The 23,208-nt window shown below is 43.6% G+C and overlaps 1 protein-coding gene across 6 annotated transcripts in view; it reads left to right on the plus strand.

Moving 5' to 3' along the window:
* COL8A2 (collagen type VIII alpha 2 chain) overlaps window positions 1-23,208 on the plus strand; it is a 205,502-nt gene that overhangs the window by 157,388 nt on the left and 24,906 nt on the right. For 4 of the 6 annotated variants that reach the window (XM_083511804.1, XM_083511803.1, XM_083511807.1 and 1 more), the window contains one exon: window positions 9,776-9,905. Coding sequence is in view for 1 of the 6 variants with exons in the window: in XM_083511802.1 (XP_083367928.1) it covers window positions 16,734-16,756 (23 nt within the window). In the remaining 5 variants the exon portion in view is untranslated. Of the gene's footprint in view, window positions 1-1,363; window positions 1,547-9,775; window positions 9,906-16,502; window positions 16,757-23,208 lie in introns of those variants that run through there. The other 2 variants (XM_083511805.1, XM_083511802.1) reach the window with 2 other exon arrangements.

Here is a 23,208-nt window from a genome sequence, read left to right on the forward strand (position 1 = left end):
GAGCAATTGGGGAAATACCTTGATTGTTTTTTGTTTTTTTTCAGTTTAATAACCTCCTAGAAATGTACATTAGCCTCTTGTGGGATTCGATGAAAGCTACGCTGAGAGGGAGTTGTGTCAAAATCTCTTCTGGGTTAAAGAAAATAAGGGAGGCCGTTTGTAAGCAACTGTTGTTTAGTATTGGGGTCTTAGAGAGGGAACACAAATGAACTGGCAGTGCTAAAATATACCACAAATTAACGGGTAAGAGAAGTGAACTGGCTGTTGTAGATTTTCTTGCAATTCAAAACAACAATAAAAGTTCTAGGCTGTTTGCTAGATCTTTATGCAAGAAGCAAGCTAGGAACCAAGTCACACAATTTCAGAGTATCGGTGGGGAGTTAAGTTACAAGTCTGACGACACTTGTCAAGTGTTTGCTGATTTTTATAATTATCTTTATTCAACAGATCGCCCTGAACCTAACAAAACACAGCTCTATCTGGAGCACGCTGGGTTGCCTACTTTAAGCAAGACTCATATAAATTTAGTAAAGCTTTGGGTTGCGGTAGAGCTGTGTACACACTATACCACTATCAGGGCTTTTTCATTTCTGTTTGTCTTGAAAGAATATACCTTTGGGTTAAGAAATTCCTTTCTTGATCCTCACTTAAAGTATGGGAATTCTGGGTTTAGAAACTAATTCATGATAGTTTTCCTTTACTCCCATTCATAGGCCAGCCATAGGTTTGTGATCCATCTAAATATAGTCAGTATAAGGGGTAGGGGGGGGAAATGTTTATACTCTGTCCGGAACACGTTCTGCAGAGGAAAACCCTTCACCTTCCAACAGTTGGAAGACCTATTGGCATCTGTACAAATGGCTTCAAAAGCTGTATGGGTCTTCACCATTACTTACCGTATTTTTCCATGTATTAGACGCCCCCATTGATAAGACGCACCCTATTTTGGGGGACTAAAATTTAAGAAAATGGAGGGAGATGGCACAGCTTGTAAAAACTGTGTCATGGTTTCTATAGCAAAATGGTTCTGTTCACTTTTATTTTAATAGAGGTATGTTATCCTAATACCCATTTTTTTTTATTTACATATCATCTCACTGACTCTCTCCAAGGTTGTTAACAGCTTTGCAAATCTGCTGTTGTAATTGATCTTATAAGTTTGGCATTTACAAATGAATTATTTCCAAAGTGTGTAATGGGGACACTCGATTCACTTGTGTATCTGCCCGCCATGTGATCTTTAGAATGGTTTGATTGTTTTATATTGGTTTGTTTATTCTAATATAGTTTTTAATATATTTGAATATATTGTTTATTTTAGTACAGTGGAACCTTGGTTCTCGAACTCAATCCATTCCCGGAGTCCTGAAACCATTTGAAAACCAAGGCGTGGTTTCCAATTGGCTGCAGGAGCTTCCTGCACTCAAGCAGCAACTGCGTCAGACATTCGGCTTCTGAAAAACATTTGCAAACCAGAACACTTACTACCTGGTTTGCAGCATTCGGGGGCTGATTTGTTTGACAGCTAAGACTTTTGAGAACCAAGGTGCCACTGTATTGTCTGCAATATTATTTTAACATAAACTGACCTATGGGCAGCCCACAAGCAGGGCCTACAGGTGCTGTATTCTGAAGCCACTCTGTTCTCCCATCCCATCAGAATTCCTTCCTTTCTCTTTATTTCCTTCTTATTTTTCCTGGCTTTCAAAAGTTTTTCCCTCCTCTTTGTATGTAGTTTCGGAGCAGTTGGAAGGGACACCTTTTTATTTGATGAAAAAGAATGTTTGGTTTTTTAAAAAAATGTTTCCTGTATGTATGGCTTCAGGAAAAGAAGTTTTTCCACATGTGTGTGTGTATATATAAAACACTAAACCCATAAAAGAATTGCTTTCGTTTGCTTTCCAGAGCAGTAGCTGTATTGATTTGTTGTACCTTTTTTTTAATTCTTTGTATATTCTTTTGAAAGTTACCTGTGAAAGGCTTTACGGGCACAAGTAGTGCCCATGGTTGCTGGGTTGGCATCCCTGTGCAGGGTATGCAATATCAAACCTTGCAGCTGCCAAATCTTCTGCATTGTCCAGGCCTGGTATACCATACTTTAAAAAATAAATAAATGCAAGTGCCATGCAACTCTTGTATCTACAAACTCATCACCTGGGCCATCCTAGAGTGAGGCAGCTGGTAGGTGGGGGATGGCAGTGACAACATACATGACTTAAGTCCAAGCTATCTGGAAGACTGTATTTCCTCACACAAACCTACCTCAGATTTGGGGGAAAGGTCCTACTCTCAGTCCTGCCATCCTCACAGGTATGCTTGGGGGGGGGGGATGTGGGAGTGGGCCTTTTTGGTGGCTGCTCCCAGACCTTGGAATTCCCTCCCTAAAGAAGCTAGAATGGCTCTCTTGTTATTCTTCCACCGGCAGGTGGAGACTTCTTTGTTCAAACAGGCTTTGGGGAATTGATTGCTTTTAATTAAAGGGCTGGTGCCGTGCTGTTTTAATTGTAATTATTGATATGCTTTAAACAGATTTCGTGCATGTATAGCTTTAATTCTATCCATGTTCAATTGTATTTTCATAGCTGATTTTTCTATGTTTTTCATGTTTCTTGTTTTTATCTGTAAGCTGCCTTGAGTCCTGTCAGAGAGAAAGGCAGGGAATGATGATGATGGCACATATTGGAAAACAGAGCTGTATGTTCTATGTAGCCTAGCTTGTGGCTCCCTAAGCTAGCTTGCTGCCCTCACATGGAGAGGAGGACACTGTCCTATTGCCAGTATTGAAGTAAGATTCAGCTGCCATGTGGCCAAAATTGGGATGAGGAAATCAGTCTTGCCCATTGCCTCTTCTATGGCCATACTACCCTGAATGAGCAATCTTGCCCTTTGCCTCAGGCAGCAAAGTGTCACGAACCAACCCAGCTTGTTAGATTCCTGCTCCACCTCTTGTATCTTATGAATTAGGCTCATGCCATAATTGGCTGCTGGAGCCCTTGAAACTTCACAACTAGCTGGGGTGTGGTCTGTGTGTGTTGATTGGTTTTAGTTTTCAGAACTGAATGGTGCTTGGTTTTATACCCATGTTTGCAATGAATGGTGCTTTTTCTTATTACTTTCAAAAGACCTTGCCTTTTGTGATGCTAAGAAAATAATAATGTTTTGTAGCATGACACAGCTCTATGAGGCAAAAGTGCCCGTAGGGAAAGGGAAAGGAGAGCTGGAAACAGTGGAGAAAGTGAGTGATGGGGGGTGCAGTAACAAAGAATCTCTACAGGAAAAAAATGTCTTCATAACAGGAAACGTCTCATAAAATACCTGCGGTTTGGCATGTATTGTTTGGCTGGCCAAAATATGCACCTGGCAGCTTTACCCTCCTATTAATGCTTCAGTCTGTCTGGTATTTCAATGGATCTCAAAATTACAGTGGTTGGGGGAGGTGGCAGCAAACAGGAAGAAAGGTTTGTAGGTCTCTGAAAGCAAAAAAAAAAAAAAAAAAAAATCCTGAAGAGGGAGGAGAAAAATAATAAGCCTAATGGTAATGATGTTTACAAGATGGAATGGTGAAGGTATTTTGATCTAGGAAATGGCCTTTTGCAAGTTTCACCGAGGGGAGTGGCAACAACCTGGGGGGGGGGGTGTGTGTGTGTATTTGAGTCTGAAAAGTAGCTTGTTTACATGAGCTTTTTGACACCAGGTTCGTGTACTTGCCAAGATTCCCGTTCTGAGCAAAAGGCTGCCAGTTTAACATGGAGCTCATTTCTCTGCTGGTTTGAAATTGGATTTATTGACTCCACATTTGCTTTGCCCCAGTTTCATCCAAAGTGCTACAAAACATTTGGCCCCGCATTGTGTTTTCCCCCAAACAATTATATAAAAAAACTCCTTTGCCAGAACTCATCTGTCTAGATCAAAGCAGTGTACAGTGACCTCAGCTCCTCACCAAGCTAAGTGGTTTCAAATATATTTATCTACGTAAACAAACCACAAACAAGCCTAAAGTGGTGTGAAGTTCATAAGAGATAAAAGAGAAAACAATTGTTCGTTAAAAACACCAAACGTCATCAAGAGCAAGAAATATTTCTTAAAGCGGCAATCCAAAGAAGATTTACTAAAACTGCTTAGAGATTATTGGGACTCACTTCCCAATAAACAAAGATTGTGCTGTAAGATGAGAAACCAACTGCAGGCATTTTTTTAAAAAGTAGCCCCCCCCCCAAACTTTAAATTAAAATGGTTTGCTGCAGTAATAAAGCAAAGCAGTCTGAAAATCTCTTGTAATGATGAACAGCCTCAGTGGGAGCCACAACCAAGAGTGCCATTCTCCTCTCCAAGAAACTCAGTACCAAGTGATGATAACTGAAGAGAGCAGTCACTAATCTTACGGTGGAGTAGCACCATTTGTGTGCATTGGCACATCTTCATGGAAGCTACTGAGCACTTCAGCTTGTATGAAATTAACACTGAAAAGCCTGCATAAGGAACCACCTTATGAAATTACAAGTTCTCACAAGTGAAACCTCCACATAACTGCTAGCTGGAGGCTCTGAACACTAATGAGGTGGTTGCACAGGGCCTCCAGTTAGCAACTGTAAGAATCATAAAACGACATCAAAGGTTTCCTAGCAGAACACCCACTATCAAACCAAGCATCCAAGGCAGCAGCTTCACTACCCTGACCATCAAGACAGCTGAGGAATACGTTTCTGCCCTGCAAAGAGTTTCTACTCTGCAATTATGTCCATAAAAGTTACTAGCTTAACTTCCATGTTCAAACTCTCTTCTAGAAGCAAAAAGCTTCCCTGCAGGATCACCTAGATAGGTGGGTGTTGTTTAGTCGTTTAGTCGTGTCCGACTCTTCGTGACCCCATGGACCAGAGCACGCCAGGCACTCCTGTCTTCCACTGCCTCCTGCAGTTTGGTCAAACTCATGCTGATAGCTTCAAGAACACTGTCCAACCATCTCGTCCTCTGTCGTCCCCTTCTCCTTGTGCCCTCCATCTTTTCCAACATCAGGGTCTTTTCCAGGGAGTCTTCTCTTCTCATGAGGTGGCCAAAGTCCTGGAGCTTCAGCTTCAGGATATGTCCTTCCAGTGAGCACTCAGGGCTGATTTCCTTAAGAATGGGTAGGTGAGTAAGTATTTGCAAGTGTGCCCTTGGCATCCTCTTTCATGGTTGTACTCATCTAGTAGATAGGAAAACTCCCCTCAACATTCTGACTTAAATCTGCAACCTTGTACATAAAGGAGAGAGAATACCGCAAAAAGAGAGACCTGGCTGCTTGTTTTGATTTCCTTACTCTTCCATTTTCCTTTTACAGCTCTAAACAGACTCCCGGACCAGGAGGAGCATTAATTGCACCAGCCTCCATTTAGCTGGCATTTAGGTAATGCCACACTAGAGATGCATATAACTTCGAACTTACTGGATTAGAAAGGGGGACCTTGTGCTCTCTAAAACATGATTGCTGCTATTGTGTATTTACACTTCTGCCACCATGCCTGCCTGTAACATGACAAACTGGACATGACGTTTGCCTTTATTAAGATTCCAATCCAGGGATAAGGAATCTTATGTGGCCTTCTAGATGTTATTGGACTATAGCTTCCCTCATCCCTGACAATAGTCCATGTTGGTCGGAGCTGATGGGCATTGAAGTCCAGAAGAATCTGAAGGAGCACGGGATCTCTAGACCTGTTCTTAACCTATGAGCTGAGGTTAGATATGTAAGACATACAACTCAAAAATACCAAGGTACTGAAATACAGTGGTACCTCGGGTTACATATGCTTCAGGTTACAGACTCCGCTAACCCAGAAATAATGCTTCAGGTTAAGAACTTTGCTTCAGAATTAGAACAGAAATTGTGCTCCGGCAGCGCGGCGGCAGCAGGAGGCCCCATTAGCTAAAGTGGTGCTTCAGGTAAAGAACAGTTTCAGGTTAAGGACAGACCTCCGGAACGAATTAAGTACTTAACCCGGGGTACCACTGTAATGCATTAGTATGTAAATCAGGACTGGCCTGGGACATTTTGCTGCTGGAATCAAAATGCCCCGCTGCCACCATCTCCTCCTCCACAGGCGCTCCCTGCTGCCGCCATGTGGGGTGCAGCAGTAGTGGGGTATGGGTGTGGCAACAGTGGGGTGCAGCGGCAGAGGAAGCAGGGCACACCCACACAGGAAATGGCAGTGGTGAGCTTTGTGCTCCTCATGGCCTGATCTGCCACCTGAGGTGACTGCCTCACCTCACTTCATGAGCAGGCCGGTACTGATGTAAAGTATGTAGCTCGAAGATCTGCTTAATAGTGCCTACTGAAAGTTGGCAAACAAGAACATCTCAGAAGCAGCTTCAGAAAAGCCTCAGGCAAGTTTCCAGGGAAACAGAAACCATAACTACATGCTATAAATCCAAACTCTTCTTCTATAGATGTTGGTTGATTCTTTTACAACTTTGACTGCCTTCACTTCCCGAAAGCATTCTGGGAATTGTAGTTGGGTGAAGTTTGATCTAAAGACAATAACCCCCTTTTTCAGAACAACAGTTCCCATGTTTCCCTGGGCAGAGGGAAAGTTGCTTAACTGATTAAGTTTGTAATTGGGAGAGTATGAGTGAATATGTGAATTGTTAGGATATTTCCGTTCCACCTTAAAAGGGAGCAGGCTGTGTGAGTCACAGAGTCTGCGCATTTCCTGTTCACAGGATGTTTATGTTTCCTATTGCTTTCGTTTTCTCTCTCTGTGTCAGAGACACTGACGCAGGCAGTCATGTCTTTCTTTGTTCTGATCAACGCTGAATAAAACTTGTAAATAATGCTCTCCTGAGTGCGACTTCCGCTGTGCATTATCTGCTGACAGAGTGTGCATGAGCTCTAGAATGTGACAAGATATTTTCTAGAAACTCATGTCGCTAATTGCTGATACTGCGTGCCTACAGGAGATCGATGGATCGTCCGGCAGACGGCTTAGGGCCATGATGGACTTTATCTCCCTGGCAGTATCCCAACATGAATGTGTCAATTTTAGTTTTGCTTTTTCTCGGTTTCTCATTTTTCCAATCTTAAATTCAGTTCTCAACATTTCCAAAGCAGTCTTTTTTTTTTTAAATGTCCTCATGAAAATTCACCAGCATTTTAGAGCAAATTTATCCTAATATACACATTTTCCCCGATATAATGAATTTTCTATGTTATTTTCAGTAAGCTACTCACTTTTGCTGACTTTCCCCTTAAAATGTGCATTTTTGTGCATGTAAGTTCATTGGAGAACTCCACTGCAATTCAGAGAAGGATGGTTCTGTTTTAGTCAGTGTATTGTTTTGCAAAGTTCAAATTAGGTAGTTTGCTTTCGAATGGAAACTGAATTGAGTTGCTTGCCCCATCTGACCCAGAGCTTTGCTCCAGTTCAAGAAGCGTGACACTGAAGATGTGCTCCAGTTGTTCCACACATGTTGTCAGCACATTAGTACCTCAGATGAGCTGGCCTTTGGGCTGGCTTAATTGTGCAATCATTGAAAACCTACAGCAAGCAGCTGCTGTGCCTTTTATGCCTCAGTGCTGGTCTGCTGTTTTAGGCCTCCAAAATGGAGTACACTTATTCTAAGCTGATGATAATTATTGCAATGCATCATCCCTGTAAAATAAGCTTCCCAAACGTCCAAAGAGATCTTGCATTTAGCAGCGGACAGCAGCCAGAGAGGAGCGGTGAATGTTGGAGGGGGAGATTATATTCCCTCCAAGGAGGGAGTGGAAAGAAGGCCCCCTTGTGTCAGAATTAATGAAGATTGATGTCCACCTCTACAGCTCCTTGAAGGAAATGCAGCCATTTCCTTCTGCACACTCCAGGTCTTTCACAGAGCATCGGCTTTCAAAGCGTGCAGTTAAGGATAGTCAGGAATGGAGCATCAAGTATGACCTGTTCCAGATAATGATTTAGGCCAAATGCATTGCTGAAAGGTGAGAGCTGCTGCCTCTGCTGTGACTGCAGTCAGGCTTGGAGCAGATAAGTTGTTTATGCCCTGGACTGGCTGCTTATAGTCATTCCGTGAAACTATATTGGTCTAAAAGCACATAGGGCCCCCACTCTTGCTGAAGCTAAGCAGGTCAGGATCTGGTAATATACCTTGGGTTCCGTGATGGAAGAAAGGTACAATCTAAATGTATGAAAACAAAGAAAAACAAAAAGCCCATAGTCCACTGGTGAAAAATATGTTTCTAACGCAAAAGGGCCAAGATTCAGTTCTTGATATATCATCCGTTGAAGGGTAGCATTGGTGAGGAAGGCCCAAGACCCTGGAGAAGCAATGCCATTGTGGTTGATATTTTATTGCAAATTGTATTGCTTTAATATTTTGATGTTTGCTGCCCCCTGGGCTCTTTTGGAAGGAAGTATGGGATACAAATTTAATAAACAAAGAATCAAGCATTTCTCCTCAGCTGGGGTGTTTACTCATAGTTGAATTGTAGAATTGGAAGGGACCCCGAGGGCCATCTAGTCCAACCCACTGCAATGCAAGAATCCTTCCCACAGCCGTCCTTGTTTGGGCTTGAACCACCAAGCTTTTTGGTTAACAGCCAGAGGCACTGACCCATTGTGCCACTCAGGACTCCCTCCCAAGATCTGGTAGCTGCAGTGGTGCATCAGAGCAGGACTTGGCAGCCGACAGAGAAGCCCAATGCCCCACTCAGCAGAATGAGCAGGAGGGGCCCCAGATGTACCAGGACTATACGTTACCATTTAAAGGGAAGAGGCATAAGATCTTTAAGTCAAGTGTCTGGAAAACTGCAGCAGTGGGTAACTCTGCCATTGAGAACAGAAACCTCCAACCGTTTCCTAAGTATTAACTCCCACTTAGGAAACATCTACCAAACGTCCTAGGCTATTAACTGGTAAATTGACCTAAGAACAGGCAGATCATTTAGCAGCCATAACAGTATGTTTAGGTATCTGTCATCATTACAAGCATGAATGGAAAGAGAATCCTCCTGAAAGCTGTGCAGAACAATATTTTGGGCACATGTGGCATCTGCGTGCAGCAGAATTCATAATGTGTGAAGCAGCCTTCATTAATCCCGGGTCTCTCCCTTTTCTTCCACTATTTCATGTGCATGGCCTCAGAGCATCAAAGTTCCAAACAGAGGAGAAACAGAGCATAAAGGAGACATAAGCCCTAATTGTTGCAAGCTGCTCTGGAAGCCCTTGCACTGAAGAGCAAAATACCAAATAATTGCAATGACTAAGTAAAATAGAATTAGGCTCTCATTCTTCCATGTAAATAGACTGGTCTGATTCTGTTCTAATATTTGGTGTTCATGGGCTCATTTGGTTCTTTTTTAAAATAATGCCACTTGTGCACACGTGTGGGAATGCCAATTTAGGACGAAAACTATTTCCCTGTGCTGCTTTTCCAGAACTCGCTCTGTCTTCTGAATTTCACTGGAATCTAAAGTCTTGCTCAGGGAAAGCTCCATGAATAAACAATCCCAGTGTTTCCTTATGTTTCTAGAAATGGAATTCCTTTTAAAAAAGTAATTCCATTACTTTCTGAGTAAACACACGACAGCCTCTCCCTGTTGGGTAACAGCTCACACAGATATAAAAAATCGCCTGCGATTCATGTTTTGTGAACACTACTGAGGCAGCTCTTTCTCTTGTAGCCAACCATGGTGTATCTTGGGATGTCAATAAAACAAGGCCCAACAGCATCTCTCGCCTCTGAGAACATCTCACAGAACTCTAAAGCTCAGTTTTGCAACATGATGCTCTCTTTTGGTTCCTTCTAGGAGTATGACTCTATGATCTCGGTCTCCTGGCTTTTAGCAGATCTTCAAAAGGAGCAAAGATATGCTGTGAAACTGGACTTCAGGTTTCTGCAAAACATTTGCACTTGGTCTTGCCGCGCCAAGACTCCAGGTAAGCCTGCTCAACTAGCTTGCTTTTTATTAAGAAGGAGCTATAGTTCAGGGGTGGAGAACATATTTCGCAAACAAAAGGTCCTAAGATCAGTCCCCAAAGTAGTAAAAACTGGGCTAGAAGGCCTGCTTCAACTGTTTTACTCTTCATGGGAGGGACTAGAACAAGAGGGGAGCTGCATACACAGCATACCTTAAAGCACATGACTTTGCCCAAAGAATCATGGGAATTGAAGTATTTTAAGAGTGCTGGGAAGTAACTTTGTGGGGGTAAACTACAGTTCCCAGGATTCTTTGGGGGTAGCCATGTACAGTGTCTTCACAGCCTAGAAACCTGTGGCCATATAGTTGTTGTTGGACATCAGCCCAATTCACAGTAGTCAAGGATGATAGAAATTGTAGTTCAACAGCTTCCAGGGGGCTACAGGTTCCCCACCCTTGGAGGTAGAGCCACATGCCTTGCACATAAAAGTTACCAAATTCAACCCCTGGCATCTCCAGTTAAAAAGCTATTAGAGAGTAGCTCTGAGGAAGTCCCTCATCCGAGATCATGGTGAGCTATTGCCAATCAGAGTTTGCTGAACTAGATAGATTAATGGTCTGAATTGGTGTAAAACAACTTATTTTGACTGTATAAATATACAGTGCCATGTTCCAAATCTTCTTTCTATCATGTTTTTAAAAGCTCAAGACTTCATCACATTCTAGCATTGTAAATGGAGTGAAACCAAGGCAGGGAACACAGATAACAGGGACAAACCTATGTGTATCAGTGCCAGCTCAGTTCAGTGTTTGCCATCACATTGTGTGGGACAATGAGCCGCAATTGGATATGTGACTAGCAAAGGACATAACCTATTTCATCCCCAAAACTGGATGCACCTGGGAGATTGTCCCTACCACCCTACTGATGATCCTGATAGGCACAAAGGCCCATCTCGACCAGCATCTTGTTCTCATGTTGGCCAAGCAGCTGCCTCTGAGAAGTTTGCAAGCGGGACATGCATGTAAGAGCACTCTTTGCACTTGTGATTCTCAGCAGCGGGTATTCAGAGGCGTACCACCTCAAATTCAGGAGATAGCACAGAATAGGTATGGCTAATGTCCTGTTTACACTGCTTCCCAAACCAGTAGTGGGATTGCAGACTAAACAGATGTGCGGACACAATCTAGGATAAATGAGGCTTGGATAAGGAAGTTTAAAAACATAATGAAAAACCCTGCTGGATCTATTATCTGTTGTCAGCAATATTAGGAAGATCCCAGGCTCTCTGCAGTAGCTGAAGGGGGAGGTGGGCAGAGCACCTAGTCATCGGAAGAGACTGGGAATCTGTTGAAAAAGACAAGGGAAGCTAGCTATGCCAGGATCCGCTGTCTTGAGACTCCTGGAGCACCTTGAAACAGCAATGCACCACAGCTTCCCTTACCCTGCACCTTTCTCAGTTGGCATGTGGTTACCAGTCAGTTGGCCAGGAGGTATGTGGCATTGAGACACAAAAGGTTCCCCACTCCTGGCCCCTCTAGCCCAACACCTGCTTTCCACAGTGGCCAACCAGATGCTTGCCTCACTTTGCTTTGCCCCCAGTCCGGCTGCCTCTGAACCTGAACAAACGTCTACTGTAATAGTTGCAGATATTAGGGAGTGTGCTCAGCAGGAGGCCATTTTTCACAGGCTCATGGGGCTTTTAATAAACTGTCAGAACTTTGCTGCAGCTGTGTATGAAAGTTGTCCCAGATATGCTTGGTCCTGGAAGAGTACTGAAGTGCTTACCTCATGCACTGATACTCATGCACTACACCCCAAGGACTCTGCTGCATTCCAAACAATTAACTCACTAAGCCTTGTGGAACACCATCAAAGACAGAACATGGAGTGTGATGGATTGTTGCTTAGTGACCTGAGACATCATGGGCGGAAAGGTGTCTATTCATGCAGCATCCGACAGCTTATTTGGAGCAAGCATGGATGGTGTGTTGTTTTTCATTGTGGTTGTGGTATGATAAGGAAGAAGCACAGAGAAGGGCCATAGCTCAGTGGGAGAACAGGAGGTCCCAGGTTCAATCCCCAACGTCTGCAGGGTGGACTGGGAGGGGCCCCTATCTGAAATCCTTGAGAGTTGCTCTCAATCATTGTAAACAGTACCCAGCTAGATGGACCAATGTTCTCTGTCTCAGCATAAGGCAGCTTCCTAGGCTCACTCTGCACATTGCTTCCAATTCTCCCCCGCCCCTTTTTGTGAATCAATTGCTTCTGGTTATGAAACTACTGTAGACACAAGATCGAACCATTGGTCATATCAAGCCTGGTTTTCACTGTAATTTCATATATTCTGTAAGATATCTGTGCATTGCACCATCATAATTGCAGCAGCATCCATGTGAAGTAGGTAGTAGGCAGGGAAGGGCCATCCTGACGTACTGCTTCTCAGGGAATATGTGGTGGGGAATGTTCAGGGTGACAGGAGAAGATATATTGTTTATTAATATCCTTCCTAACTTGCTTTACTTAGCAGAGTGCATTCCCCTTTACACAGCGGAAAACTAGTTGCAAACCCATGTGAGTTTCTTAAGACAATTCAATCTGGCTTGTCCAGATTGAAATGTGTTCTAATATTTTCCTAGTAAGACCCCTTGAATCCCTCCTAAAAGAAAAAAAGACTCTACAGTCTTATTCATAAGCAATAAAAAGAAAGTTTATTTACGATCAGGCAGAACACAGTGTAATCCCTGAAGGCAGGCTTTAGTCTTAAAGTTACAAACCTTATACTAACAGGTTTATCCCATAAGGGAGATGACCTGGGGGACTGCTTGGCTGGCAGCCAGCAGTTCAATCCAGGACAAAAAGAAAATGGAAAAAAGAGAGAGTGGCAGCATGCCTTGTCCTTTTACCAGGTCTGGAAAGGTCACGCCCACCCACTAGTCACATGCAAGGAAGGATGCTCCAGGCCAGGAGGAACAGGAAGTCCGACTGGCTGGACCAAACATTCCCTTGCATGTCCGCTCTAGCAAAACAAGGAGTGTTGTACTTGACTGCTCCCAGTGGATTACATCCCACATATGTATATCTTCTTACAGATTTTTTTCTGGCTTAATACTAATTCCTTTTCTCTAGGGTTAAAGGAACTCTGGGAGGTATATTAAGATCAGGGATCTCTAAAAAAGAGATTCTTAGCACCTTGCCAAGTTACAACTCCCAGGACTATTGGAGGGAAGACACAGCAGTTGCACTGGTATGAAGCCATTAGCAACTTGTAGCATAGATAGGGGACATATGCTGCCCCCCCCCAAAAAAAATTATTATTGACCTACTGCTGCAGTACTGTTTTACCATTCAGACACCAGTTCCTGGCTTCCTTTATAATAGAATCAGAGAACTGTGGAGCTGGAAGGGACCATGAGGCTTATCTAGTCCAACCCCCTGCAGTGCAGGAATCTTTTGCCCAACATGGGTCTCAGACTCATGACCCTGAGCTTAAGAGTATTATGGTCTACCAGCTGAGCCTGCTCTTGACTTCTCTCTGTTACACACTTGGGCCAGTGCTTCTTGTCTCCTCCTCATGTGTCAGTTTCACTGTGGGAAATCTTTAGATGTGGAAAACAGGTCCAGGCTTGTAAGCTTGGCTACTATAAGAACAGACTGTTGGACTAGATGGTTCTTTGGGCTGATCCAGCAGGGGCTTCTCTTGTGTTCTTACTCCAGAGATCTCACCATGCAGAGGATTGCAACAGGATTGAAAACTACATGGTAGATTTGTCAGTGGGTCTCCCCATGTTTTTATTTTCATTTCGAAACAGCTGCAGGTGGGACTCCAAATTTGATTGGAGAATCATATTTATAAAGTATGGGTGAAAATTTAGAAATAATTGCAGCTTGATTCACCTTGCTATAAGGGGCTTGATTGGAGGCATCAGGAAAGCCTCCCCCCGCCCCACCACTTTTCTTTCAGAGTCTTTATAAAAGATCTACTATTCAATCAGCCTCTGACCTGTTTGTTGAGATTGGAAATGTGGCAGCAATGGGATGCCATATTGCCGAATAGCAAAAGCAGTATAACCCTGGAATGAATTTTGACAGCTTGAGGTACAGCCAGTTTCCATAGTGGAAAAGTGTTTGCATTAAGCCCACTATGGCTTCTGGTTGGCATCCTCTTTTGCCTTTTCCCCTCCATCTGCTCCGAGAGACAAATTATTTGGAACATATATAGTCGTATTGCTTCAAGTCAGTATTATTCCCTGAATACAGCATACAGAGGTTGGGTATCACTTTCCCAATCCCAGGTTCATCTTCCTGCTCAGCTATGTGAAAAAGTGGATTACCTTTCATCTTAAAATGGCCTCACAAGACTGTCACAAGAATAAAACTAAGAACAGCATTTTCTGCCTTAAAAAGTGATGTAGAAATAAGTAGGAATCTTAACACAGAGCAGAGTTATCGCAGGAGAAAGCAGCAATATCCATCAATTAGAAGTTATATAAATGTGCCTCTTTCCTTTCCGTTGTATCATGATCCATCTTTGTCTACACCCAAAGTTGATAACAGAAAGAGAAATAATGTCAAAAACTCTTATATGATCTCAACTTAAGATGAGTATCCTTTTGTATCTTGGAACCAAATGTCACTTTAGATGCATGGCTGACAAAGGCCTTCATCATCTTCTCTTATAATTTCTCATTAAAGCAGACATGGCATTATTGCACTCAGGGTCCGTCCGTCCCCCACTCTGCATCATTGGCTGTTTGCTGGTGGGAACAGACTGTGTGCAATGTTATGTCACGCAGAGATAGAATTTGTTGGTCAGCAGTGGCCATGCCTTGAAAGTAATGTGCCCTTTCAGCTTATGCCAAGTCTTAAAAAGATTGGAACAAAGTAACAGTAACAATAGGGGCTGTTTAATATCATAATGACAAACCAGCCCCTTAAGGAACCAGTTGCTTTTACACCAGGGGCCTCATGCTCACCCATATCTCCTCATCACTGTAGGCAAAATGCAAGGCATGGGTGTTCCAAGACACAGGACTACCCTTTTAATCAATGAGGTGGAATATGTGCCCCCACAGTTGTTGTTGGACCCAATTGGTCCTGGATAGTATGGGCAATGACTAGGGTTAATAGACATTGGAGTCCAACACCGCTGCAACAGCCACATGTTCCCCATCCCTGCTTTTAAGGCTCCATTCTTCAAGAAAGGGGCACATTCTGGGAGGGGTGGACTGATCTAAGAAGGATAAAAGGCCTCCGTTGAGCTCCAGACTTCATTGGAGCAATCTGTCTGCTTGGAGCTATCCAAGGTCCTGCAACTCTAGCTTGGCCCCAACCTCCCTGCCTCCCTGACCAAAATATTGCCAGGCATTCCTTGCAGCCCATGACCACCATTTGTGGTCTGGACAGGTCACCATAACCACTCACCAACATTGCAAGCAAGTCCAGGTGTGCATGAAAGCACACCCCATCCTTGCCTCTGCTCCTGCTGCTTCCTTTGCTGTTTCTCCTTGGGCAGAGAAATCACAATATGAGAAGGAAGAATTGCTAACACCAACAGTGACAGATGAAGATGACGCCTGCTCTTGACTTCTCTCTGTTACACACTTGGGCCAGTGCTGCTTGTCTCCTCCTCATGTGTCAGTTTCACTGTGGGAAATCTTTATATGTGGAAAACAGGTCCAGGGCTTGTAAGCTTGGCTACTATAAGAACAGAATGCTGGACTAGATGGTTCTTTGGGCTGATCCAGCAGGGGCTTCTCTTGTGTTCTTATGCCAGAGATCTCACCATGCAGAGGATTGCAACAGGATTGAAAACTACATGGTAGATTTGTCAGTGGGTCTCCCCATGTTTTTATTTTCATTTCGAAACAGCTGTAGGTGGGACTCCAAATTTGATTGGAGAATCAGCACTGCCTGGAGATGTGTTCACTTTTTTACCATTTGCCATGTCAGGTGGTGTTAGCCCCACGCCAAGAGAAAATAGGCACAGTCTACATACCTATCCCTTTTCCCTAGTGGGTTCAAATCCAGAATCCTTGTTCTGCTTTAAAACCGTCAAGATCTGACCGTAGCTCTCCCATGTAACATGTAATTTGGCGCTGATTGAGCTCTGGTTGCTACCAGCACAAGGCAGCTTTGTGGATTCTCAGTGCCTTGCCAACCAGTAAGCAATGGCCACTTAGATTTCTGCAGCCATTGCTGACACCCATTTGAGCATATTTTCAGAGCTATAAGGGCTAGAAGTGTGCTCCCCTTAAAAAAATAGAAGAGGAAGACACTTGAGATTTGAAGGAGGCTGATTTCTATGTCCATTGCCACATGTGGTGGCTTTTTCTGTACATCCATAGAACTTCAGCATAATCACAGCAGCCCTATATCTATCTATCTATGTATCTGTCTATCTGTCATCTGTGGCTTTAAAGAAATATGCATTGTAGAGGTGTGCAAACTGAATATCCAGAGATTAGAAATCCCATTCAGGAGTTCCCAGTGATGATTCCTTTCTCTAGTCAGATGCATCATTGCTGCTGGTGAAGCCAGCCAGCCTTGTGGTGCAGCCACACACGAAGACCTAATTCCAGCGTCAGAAGAGAAATCATTTATCTGCCACAGAGTTTACAAGGCGAAGCTAAAGCTGAAGTGTGTGGTTAATGCCACACTTGCCTGCGCACAGAGAACCCCTTCAAAGTAATAAATTGACCACTTTGTCTCGGGATGGAGCTTGTTGATGTTTAGAGGGAATATGTAAGTGGGTGTATACGTCACAGCTTGGCAAAAGACAATCAAAGTATTCAGGCTGTGCGCAGGAGCCTTAGGAAGGAAAGTGGGAGAGTCTGGACTTGGAGAATGAAGCATTTCAAGACAGGCAGGTGAGTTAAAAGACGGGCTTCGGGATGGTTTGGGATTTATGTTTGCTGTTTTCCACAATAAAAGGGAAAGGGAGAAGGGACCTTCGTCTTCTGCCCGTATGTGTTTCTCAGAAAAGGAGGGAGGGTGAACTGCAGATATATTTTTCTTGACTTTCCTTGTTTGTCGAGAGCATTCAAGGGAGTTGCTGTTACCACCAGGCTGGGCTCGAGCTCTCTAAATGCCCAGTTTGCAGGGAGTGGGAGAAACAAGAGCATGCAAGTCTCAGAATCCAATTCTCATTCTGCTTGGAGCCCCTTTCTAGGTGTGTCTTTAAGGAATTGCATAACCTCTACCATGTTTATTAATAGTAGTAAGCCAGTTGATGCATAAGTCAAAACTGAGCAGTATTGTTTCATGATGAAGGATGATGATGGAGGTGAAACTGGGGTGGAATCTTTTGGGTCAGTATGTGCAGAGGAAAACTTGCAGAGCTGTTAATTTCACAAAGGCCTCCTTCACTGGGCCAAAGAGACATGATGGGGGCAGCCATGTTGGTGCAATCACCAAGTCTGCCCCATACAAGCACAAAAGGGAGGCATTAGCAAATTTGCATTACTCCAAAAATATCTTGGAGGAAGAAATCCTAAGGAGAAAGGAATCCAATGGATACCCAGTAGGCATTGAAGACTGACTGTTGGAGAGGGGATAAAAAACTGGGGAAGGGAATAAAGGAATGGAATATAATGGAAAAGGGTGTGACTGGTTGGCTGGCTGGCATCCTGAACAGGAACACTTCATGCTGCAACATTTTGTTGCAAGTCCCACTTGTTCATGTATAAAGCTGGGCATGGTTGGGGTGGGTGCTTTTAACAGCAGAAATTGTGTGTGGATGAGAGAAGCTGAATTTGCCCCAGGCCTGACACCCACACTCTCTTCCCACAACTCGCAGCCCATCCTGATACAAGGAAAGAGCCAGGCCAAGGGGCAAATGCCTGGGATGACGCTAAGAAGGAAAAGTTATTCTACCTTTATCCACACCCTCTTTTTTAATGTTGCAAACACTCCTTTTAAAATATGTGACTGGAGAAGACTTAATGATTGAACAATATCGTGTTTAATTTGCCCTGCCAGGCTTTCTAATGATGGACCAGAATGCAGATAACAACCATTGTGAATCATGCTGTTTGCTTACTTGGTATGAATCGCTACTTCTATTTCCTCAAAAGAGGTGTCTAAACATTGAATGGGGATAAAAACCAGAGCTGATTGTTTAGTAATTCCTAAGCAGCAAAGAAAAGGAAAAGGGCTTCCTTTCTATAGCAGCTGATGTTTGCTTTGCCACAACAGCCATAGGGTGAAACAAAAAATGTGAAAGGTGGCCCTGGAAAAGGTAATTCACCTGGACTTGCCCATGCCAAGACTATAAAGCCAATCTTGTAAACTATATACTGTGTGTAGTTCACACAGCTCAGGCAGAGGACATGCAGAGGACCAGTGTAACTTGAAGGGCCATAGCTCTCATCCCTGGCCATGCTGACTGGGGCGGATGAGAACTGTGGGCCAATGGTAGGGGAAGAGCTGTAGCTCAGTTGCAGAGTACCCGCCTTTTATGCACAAGGTCCCAAGTTCAATTCCCAGCCTCCCCATATAGGACTGGGTCTGAAACTCTAGAGAGTGGCTACCAGTCAGTGCAGACAGTGCTGAGCTAGATGGACCAAGGTCTAACTCAGAAGAAGGCAGCTTCCTTGTGTTCATATGAACACAGAAAATGATCTGCAATATGGATCAGATGTCCTAAATTACCAACACGTACTCAGTTTTCTACACAAGCTATGAGGGCGTACCATATGTTTTTCCCCTCCATTTTATCTTCTGTCCCCATTTTCTTTGTGATTTGTAGTTTCCCGCATGGAATTGACAAAATGTTCTCTAAATATATACACAAGCACAACACTGAAAAAGCAAACTGGGACAGATCTTCCCTTGGTTTAGCAGAATTTGTGACTTCCTCCTCCAGCATTGACTTTTTGTTGTTATGTGGTTGCAATGCTTGTTATATCACCATCAGAAACAACTTAGACAGCCCAAGTCCCATGGCCCAGTTGAGTTACCTCCCTGGGACTCATTTTGTGCCTCCCCGTTACTTATCCCTTCCGTGGGGGATCTGCTTTGTATTTTTTCCCCCTTGAAGGCCCAATTTTATGCTGCTTTTACAACTCCTTGGGACAAGGGGGTCTGTGTTACAAGCTAGTAAATTCACATTGCCTGGAATCCTCTACCCTCCTAAATCTCCAGTTACAGGATCATTGTCTTGGGGATGGAGACCTGCCCAGGGAGCCAAGAACTTTGACCCTTGGTTAATTTTCCTCACTCTTTATTTCTGCAACTTTCCTTGTTCTCACAGGTTCACATTTCAGCAGATTGTTTTATTAATTCTATTATTGTACAGCTAGAGAGCTATTGCATTTCTGTGTTTAAATTTTATTGTATGCTTTCTTACGGAACAGGGAATGAGAGCGAGGGAAGGGGAGGCTTACAATTTCAGTAGGAATTTTAATTAGTAAGCATAACCCAGTTAGAACCCAGCAGAAGAAAAACAAAACAAAACAGCTTTCCATACACAACATAGAACCCCAAAGTAATTTAAATTTCTCTTCCAACAGGCAAAATGTAAATTTGTTTCTTTGCTTGCCTTGTGTACTGCCTTGTTGTATGAGTTATCGGAGATTTTGTTTCACCTTGCAAACAGCAAAGTTGTCTGATCTGGAAATATAACCATGAAACATCTGATTTGGAGATGGCTAGGAGTTCTCCAAACTGAAAACAAAAAACCATAAGGAATGAAAGCTGGGGTGGTGGTTGAAGTTGCCCATCAACAGCTGTTAGCACATGGACAGCAGACAGGACACAGGTCACCTGTCAGTCTTCCCCAGTGTGGCGAGATGTATTTCTATTGAAATTATAGTAATTATTTCTACATTTAAATCTGTAAATACAAATTAGCCTGTGCACATTCTATCCTCTTTTATCTTATTTTTTGGTGACACTTCCCTCTTTTTTTGTCATTGCATAAGTGGCAACCCTACAGTTCATGTTTTCCTTTCTATGTGTTATCAATATCCTCTGATCTGGAAGCCTTGCCCCTTAATGCAGAAGATGCTAGCCCTGATTTGTTGAAGGATCTTCTATTTTAAGAGGGCAGTTCCTGGTGTCCCTTGGTTCAAATTAAGCTTTAGAGCCTTATTTTTAAAAGCTGGCTTGACATAATGGATTCTGTCATGATGATGTGCAGCCTTTTTGTAAATAATTAATAATACAGTTCTGTAACTTGTGTGACCAGGCCATGTGTGAAGTTTCCACACCTTTGAGCAAGGGGGAAGGATGGCATCTACTCATGCAACTCTAACCCAAGATTCTAGTCCTAGTGAGTGTAGAGCAGGGGTAGGCAACCTAAGGCCTGTGGACCAGATGCGGCCCAATCGCCTCCTCAATCCGGCCCGCAGACATTCCGGGAATCAGCGTGTTTTTACATGAGTAGAATATGTGCTTTTATTGAAAATGCATCTCTGGGTTATTTGTGGGGCATAGGAATTCATTCATATTCCCCCCCCCCAAAAAAAAAAATATAATCCGGCCCACTACATGGTCTGAGGGACGGTGGACCAGCCCACAGCTGAAAAAGGTGTAGAGCATAAGACGAGCTTCAGGCCAATGGCCCATCTAGTTCAGTATCCTGTTGTCACAGTGACCAACCAGGTGCCTGAGGGAATCCTGCAAGCTGGACATTAGCACAACAGCACCTCTGCCCACCTGCAATTACCAGCAACTGGTATTCAGAGCTTTTCATAAATCTTCTCTATTTAATCAAGAAATAAAATCTGATTGTACATAAGCGTGTGAGTTTGTGTGTGCATGTGTGTGGCAGGCAAAGAGACGCCATTAGCTAAGAAATGAGGCAGAAATTACAGGTGATGCTATTCACCCTCCAGTATAGGCACTTGGTTCTGCCCCCAACCCCATGAGACTAAAAGCAGTTGTGAGGGGAGGGCAATTTCAGCGTAGAAGACCGGCAGAAATGAAAGGTTTAAGACCTGCCCCGCCTTCCGCAGCATGCCATCCCACATTGGAGATTGGAACCTGGGCAAATGCCCTTGGTTAAAAATATTTTTGTGTTGGGTGTGTGTGAGACTGTAATGAGCATCAAGCGTAGTTTCAGCGCAGTTTTCTAGTACTTTGCACTCTAGAAATCTGTCATTCGTTGGTCATGCACTTCTGTGACCAATTTTAGTTTCACTGTTGGCAGATGCAGTCCTTTTCGCTTTAGCACAGTTATTCAAGATGGTCTATGGTGAGTGCATCTTGTGCCAGGTTTACAGCACAGATTCTCCCCTCTCTCCCCCCTCGCCCCCGTTCATGGTTTAAAGCCCACACTCATGGCCCTGTCTGCAGAGGAAGTTTTGGCCTAGGCAAGCGATGGATTTCTTTTTCACGCCCAATTTGAGCTGATTTATTTTAGTCTGGGATGTGATGGGAGGTTGCCAGGGTTCAAGGCCAGCCCCCAAAGAGCTTGTCTTCCCCATCCCATCTTTTTATAAACTTCTATGGAGCTGAGTGTCGATGTCCTGGAGACGGAGTGTTATGCCAGATTCCCAACTGATGAGTGGCCAGGATACATTTGCTTTGGTGCATTTTGCTGGCACAGCTTCCTTCGTCTTCAGAGGTGGAAAGGCATAGCCCACAAAGGAAGCAGCCTGCCTAGTGGAGGCATGGTAACCCTGGCGAACGGAAACCAGCATGTAAAGAACGTATCTGGACCCAGGACTTACTTAATGCATCATATTTAGTGAACTGTGTTTAACAACTTAGATATAGACTGCTTTTCAAAGGGGGGGGGGAATTCCCATAACAATTTGCAAACTATAAATAACAAAAATTAAAAACTAGATACAGCTAGAAGGAAAGGTGAAGCATCACAAAGGTGATGCCAAACCCTCCAACACCCTGGCCCATCCAGTGCCAGAGCCACCAGCATCAGTAGGACCAAAGAGGGAGCTACAGTGGTGCCCCGCAAGACGAATGCCTCGCAAGACGGAAAACCCGCTAGATGAAAGGGTTTTCCATTTTTGAGCTGCTTCGCAAGACGATTTTCCCTATGGGCTTGCTTTGCAAGACGAAAACGTCTTGCAAGTGTTCCGATTTGTTTTCGCTTTCCCCCCTTTTTCTAAGCCGCTAAGCCGCTAATAGCCTTTTAGCCGCTAATCCTTTAATAGCCGCTAAGCCTTTAATAGCTGCTAAACCACTAATATTGCTAATCCGCTAAGCCGCTAATAGGGTTGCTTCGCAAGACGAAAAAACCGCTAGACGAAGAGACTCGCGGAACGGATTAATTTCGTCTTGCGAGGCACCACTGTATTTGAGTGAGGGGCAGTTTGGAGGATCCAAAGGATCCAATAGCTGACACACCTGATTCACCCCCAAACCAGGAAGAAGTTTGAACATGCTCAGGAGCATATCAAAATCCCCCTCTCCCATTTTCTTCCTATTGTTTCCAAGGTACTGGATATGGTGGTTGAACCACCATCGGATTTTGCCCCACTCCTTAGGGTTGCAGCCTTAGTTAATTCATTGTTTGGATTTTAGTAGATTAACTAGTAACTTTTAAATAAAAGTGATAATAGTTTTGCAGCAAAAATGCATGATTTCTTTGTTTTTAGATTCTACATGTTTCACAGCAGGCATCATCTTGGAAGAAGCATTCTTTCAGGTGTGAAAGAAGAGGGGAAATCCTTCTTCTAACTTGAACATCCATATGCTTACTTGCATTAAAAACAATATATTTATTTGAAAACATTTGCAGTTAATCAAATTGATAAAATGTTTTCATTCTCCACCAGTTCTACAAACTACACTGTGGTACAGTTCACATCCAGACAACTTGTTTACTGAGCATTTGTCCTGTGGGGTGGTTAAAGTACGTTGTCCATTCATTCTGCTTTGTTTGCAGGGAAGTTATATGACATTGGGTCAAGTAAGTGCTACCCCACGCTTTCCATCCATTTTCCTTTCATTCTCCAATTTCAGTGGTGGTGGGGGTAATGAGTGTGATGCACAAGAGTGCCACATCATCTTTCATTGCTCAACCTGAATTTGGCAGCATGGGGGTTGAATTCCACCTCAAAATTGCAACAGCCTTGAAGCACTCATAGACACCTTTACCGTTAAGATTCATATATACTACCCTGTGCAATGAGATAATGAGAAACCTGCCTATATTGCAGTTGGCCAGAGTCAAGACACAGCATGAGCCCCACCCATATTTGCACAGCCATCCAGGCCTCTGAGACAAAATGACTTGCTCAACGATATACTTTATTGTACACTGCGTTTTGTGGAAGTGGATTATGTGTATCAGAGGCATATGGGGCTTCGTTTGCACTGCAATTCTGAGCCAGTTTGCTTCTCTAAGGGGCCC

Source organism: Podarcis liolepis (genome assembly GCF_965112155.1).
Source record: "Podarcis liolepis genome assembly, chromosome: 7".
Classification (NCBI taxonomy): Eukaryota; Metazoa; Chordata; class Lepidosauria; order Squamata; family Lacertidae; genus Podarcis; species Podarcis liolepis.